The 4,003-nt window shown below is 34.3% G+C and overlaps 1 protein-coding gene across 3 annotated transcripts; it reads right to left on the reverse strand.

The window, feature by feature from the left end:
- Positions 1-631: 631 nt before the first annotated feature.
- Positions 632-2,797, reverse strand: LOC117912348 (protein XRI1-like). 3 transcript variants are annotated; one of them, XM_034826901.1, is made up of 6 exons: positions 2,677-2,797; positions 2,420-2,581; positions 2,192-2,313; positions 2,011-2,086; positions 1,250-1,390; positions 632-1,122 (listed from the first exon to the last, which is right to left on the reverse strand). In XM_034826901.1, exons 2-6 carry the CDS (start codon positions 2,493-2,495, stop codon positions 869-871), a joined length of 669 nt encoding a protein of 222 aa, XP_034682792.1. In that variant the 5' UTR covers positions 2,496-2,581; positions 2,677-2,797; the 3' UTR covers positions 632-868. The 3 variants fall into 3 exon arrangements, with proteins under 3 accessions (XP_034682792.1, XP_034682793.1, XP_034682794.1); XM_034826902.1 differs by having other exon boundaries at positions 2,707-2,724; XM_034826903.1 differs by having other exon boundaries at positions 1,280-1,390; positions 2,420-2,794.
- Between the last annotated feature and the right edge of the window lie 1,206 nt (positions 2,798-4,003).

Consider the following 4,003-nt stretch of genomic DNA (forward strand, 5'->3'; position numbering starts at 1 on the left):
TTGGAAATCACATAAATTGACAAAAGACATTGACATTGTAAGCGTATTATATGTATTGGTAATACTAGGTTGTTATCCATAGGTGAGATTTATTTTCAGACATTTTGAATGGAACTTTAAAATAATAAAATATCAATAATAAACATATAGTACTATTTTTTTTTTTTTTACATATATATATCATTACATTAACACATGTGTTGGATAACAATAAATATGACTTCGATATACTAAATATATACTAATGTGAAGAATAAATTTGTATTTAATAAATTTAAATATGTTATATTATAGTTAATATCAAAATGATGGTCTCAAAATGATGATCTCTGACATAAAAATAAATATCTATGTCTTGCTAATAGCATTTTATATATTGGAATTTTTAAAAATGTTTATGGTTTTGTTTACAAGTTTATGCTCTACCCAAGTTTAATTATTACAAAAAAAAAAAAAAAATCACAAAAGACTAGTGAGAAGATTATCATAACCATTTTTTAGTGTTGTTAATCATTTGAGGTTGTTAAATAGTTAAAGTGTTCCAAGCTTCATTCAAGAGACCATATCTACCATATGCATGCATGCATGCTTCAACCAAGAAAATTTTCAATTCTTGCAAACTATATTTGAATTATTGTTTTGACAGACTCTAATGTTTATTAACAACATATATGGAAACATTTTTGGCACCCAAGCATTTGATTCTAAAATAAAAGCAGGCAAATGGCTAGTTGAGACCCTCTTGCTAACTCTCTTTCTTGAGATTATGAATATATAGTGTTCTAGCTACATATATGCAAACTATATATGCAAATGATAATAGCATGAAATGCTCTATAACAAATAGAAGTGAGAAGCAAATTTTGTTTTAGCTCTTCGTCCTGACAATAGTGATGGTGCCTCCTCCCTGTGTGTGAATTTTAGTGAGGGCCACTACTGATTTTCCAGAGATACCGAAACCACTGGCAGGAGAAGCACAGGGATGAGCTGCATAGTCACCCACCGGATGTGGAATGGGCCTTTTTGGTCGCATGAGTATTCGATGATTTATATCTTTTAGGGTTACATCTCCTTCAACTCCTCCAGGCTTCACTACATCAAATGGATAAGCTATCTTCTTCTCTGGACAACAACCCATCCATGCATGCATTAGGAAGCATCTCTTGAAAAGATAAAGTGCGAAAGGGAAAAAGGAGAAAGAACAATAAAGAAAGAAAGAGTGAAGAAGCCCTTGATTTTGGGCATTAACTGAGAGAGCAGTTCTTAGTAAAAAGAATACTCGGAAATGAGGAAGCTATGCCGTGTGAACTTTTAGACATGGCACCCTTCTGTAAAGAAGACTTCGCACAAGAGTGAATGGCTTCTTGTTCTGCACCTCCAGCATTGGTTTCTGTAGAGATTGTTGATAGGATTCTTAGGCCAGTTTGAAACAATTGGAAGAATTGATTTGAAAGTGAGACTGAAAAAATAAATCAGAAACACAAACATCTTTCAATCTTAATATCAGAATGCACACCGTTAAAGTGTGTCTATCCTATTTAGAATGGGGATGTGTGCCCACAGCTGCCAATATTTGAAAAATTCCAGGATTCTTGTGGTCCAACTGCAATTCCTGGTTTTATATTTATTTTTCGTTGAGAGAAACCTATGTTGGCAAGTTCAACTGTTGAAAACAAGGTCTCAAATGGAGGGGTATAAAATTTCAGTCGTCTTTCTCGTGGTGGGAACAGAACAACAGGGAAAGACCTGGCCGACCTGCCCAGGGCTTGAGGGCGAGCTTTATTTAAGAGAGAATGGGGAGTGAATTGAAAGGCTTCCGTTTCTGTTCTTGGTTTGGGGGCTTTCGGACCCCTCTCGATAATCTTTTTATTTTACATCTAGAAAAAAATTTATGTAACAGGGCAAAAATGAGGGAAAAAAAAAATGAAGTCTTACTCAATAGTCTTCAAATATGCGAAGCATAATGCAGTACATGAAAGCTAAACAGATAAGGAACTATGTAGCTTTTACCTGAAAGACTAGAATAGGCTGCCATAGAGGTAAAATTCAGAAGTGGGTCTACTTGATCCCCCAAATTGTGGCTATTCTGTCATGGAGAAGACTGAAAACATGAGGTCAACTCTCTATCCAAGGACTCGAAAAGCACTGAAAGTAATGAAGAGGTGGAGAAGAAGTTTCAGAGAAATCAAACCATTCGATCAGGAGAGTGAGGCAGCACTTGTTGCTGCTCGAAACCATATTTCCAGTCAGCAATGGCATCTTCAAGGTACCCACTTCTAGATGTGGTGTCGAAAAAGAAGGGCAACTCCATTACTGCAGCATAGATACATGTAAACACACAGAAATTAAGAGTCTTTATGTTATATATTAGCAAATATATATAATTAAACAGCAGTAATTAAGAAAATGAGAGTAGTACCTGAATCAGTAACTCCAAAGCTTTCAAGATCCATGGAGCTTTGGCAGTGAGAAAACAAACTGGTGTGATATGCCATATGTTGTGTAGAGAGAAGAGCTGGACCTGGCCTCCTCAATCCCAATCGCAATGATTTTAGATTTTCCTACTGATATATATGGTCTCCTAACAACATACAGAACATAATTGTGGAGCACTTTACACATATAGTCATAGCAAGACAATATGAAATTGTATGGCAATGAATTACGGAACTTTACTTTTTCTTTATTTTGTGAATGCAGACGGACCTTTGGTCATGGATGAACTTTTCAAAAAGGAGATGCCGAGAGAAAGAGAGAGAGAGAGAGAGAGAGGTGTGAACTATCTGGTGTGGCACTGAAAATTGGCAGGTCAAGTAGGTGGTTGAAGGATAGAAAAATACACATAGGGCTGAAAATTCAAAACATCGCTGTCTCCTTTTTCTTTGTTTCTTTCCATGAGCAGGTGAAGACACAAGAAGCTAGCTAACGGTTCTTTGGCTCATCTGATTGTATTTATTTTCTTGGGGGTGGACCTAACAAATCTTTGGCTCATTGATTTTGTTTTATTTTCTTGAGGGTGGACCTCCCTCCCTCCCTCTCTCTCTCTCTCTCTCTCTCTCTCTCTCTCTCTCTCTCTCTCATCAACAATAATTAGAAGGAAAATAAGTGCAGGGTTCTATACAAACTATGCAGATGAAATCATAATATATATAATAATTTAGATGCATGTTCCAAAAGTTCACAAAGAATAGCATGAATAATAATTAATCAAAACCTTAATCACTATTGACATGTTGAATAAGGATAACCCATGTCAAATGTCCACAAAGGCCAAGCATATATATCAACCAAGTTATAACCTTAGCAATACAAATACATATTAAAAGTAATAGAAAAATGACATAGTGATAAATTAATCAAACCTTGATAATCATTCACATATATAATAACAATAATCCATATTAAAAGACCACAAAGACTAAACATATCAACCAAGTTATTGACCTTTTCAATCATTTACACATATGATTGCACTAGTCCATTTTAAAATAAAAAGTTTATCACGAACATTTACTTAATTATAAAATCACATAACCTAGTATTTTTAATTAACTCTAGTAATTTGTTCCAAACATATTAAAGTAAAAATAAAAAAAAAACAAAATAAATTACACATAAGAAAAATGAGTGAGAGGAGAATTTCTTCAAAAGATAAAATCAAAAATTTATTTAACTACTAATACAAATAGAGATGGTAACGGGGCAGGTTCGAAACAAATCACCCTCATCCCAACCCATCCTGTCTATTTCAAATAATTTTCATCTCCGTCCCATAAAAAAAATTAAATGCGGTGCAATGGGGTGGGGCTGGGCAAGTATGCGAATTTCCCATACCTACCTTGATACGCCCCATTTAACTTTTTTTAAATTTGTTACCTTTATTTAATCTTGAATAGAAGGATGAGTCATTTCATAGGCTATACAATGACCTTTCGCCTTTGTTCAACAAATTACCCTTATATCGAATCTTTCTTGTAAGTATAGTAGTTTTTTTATTTTGTTA

This window comes from Vitis riparia, chromosome 4 (genome assembly GCF_004353265.1).
Source record: "Vitis riparia cultivar Riparia Gloire de Montpellier isolate 1030 chromosome 4, EGFV_Vit.rip_1.0, whole genome shotgun sequence".
Taxonomy (NCBI): Eukaryota; Viridiplantae; Streptophyta; class Magnoliopsida; order Vitales; family Vitaceae; genus Vitis; species Vitis riparia.

Bases quoted from the DNA above. Each gene is read 5' to 3' on its own strand.
- LOC117912348 (XM_034826901.1), bottom strand. From the start codon at position 2,495: ATGGCATATCACACCAGTTTGTTTTCTCACTGCCAAAGCTCCATGGAT. The intron at 2,314-2,419 runs GTACTACTCTCA...TCTATGCTGCAG, and splicing joins CTTTGGAGTTACTGATTCAG to TAATGGAGTTGCCCTTCTTT. The intron at 2,087-2,191 runs GTTTGATTTCTC...TCTCCATGACAG, and splicing joins CTCACTCTCCTGATCGAATG to AATAGCCACAATTTGGGGGA.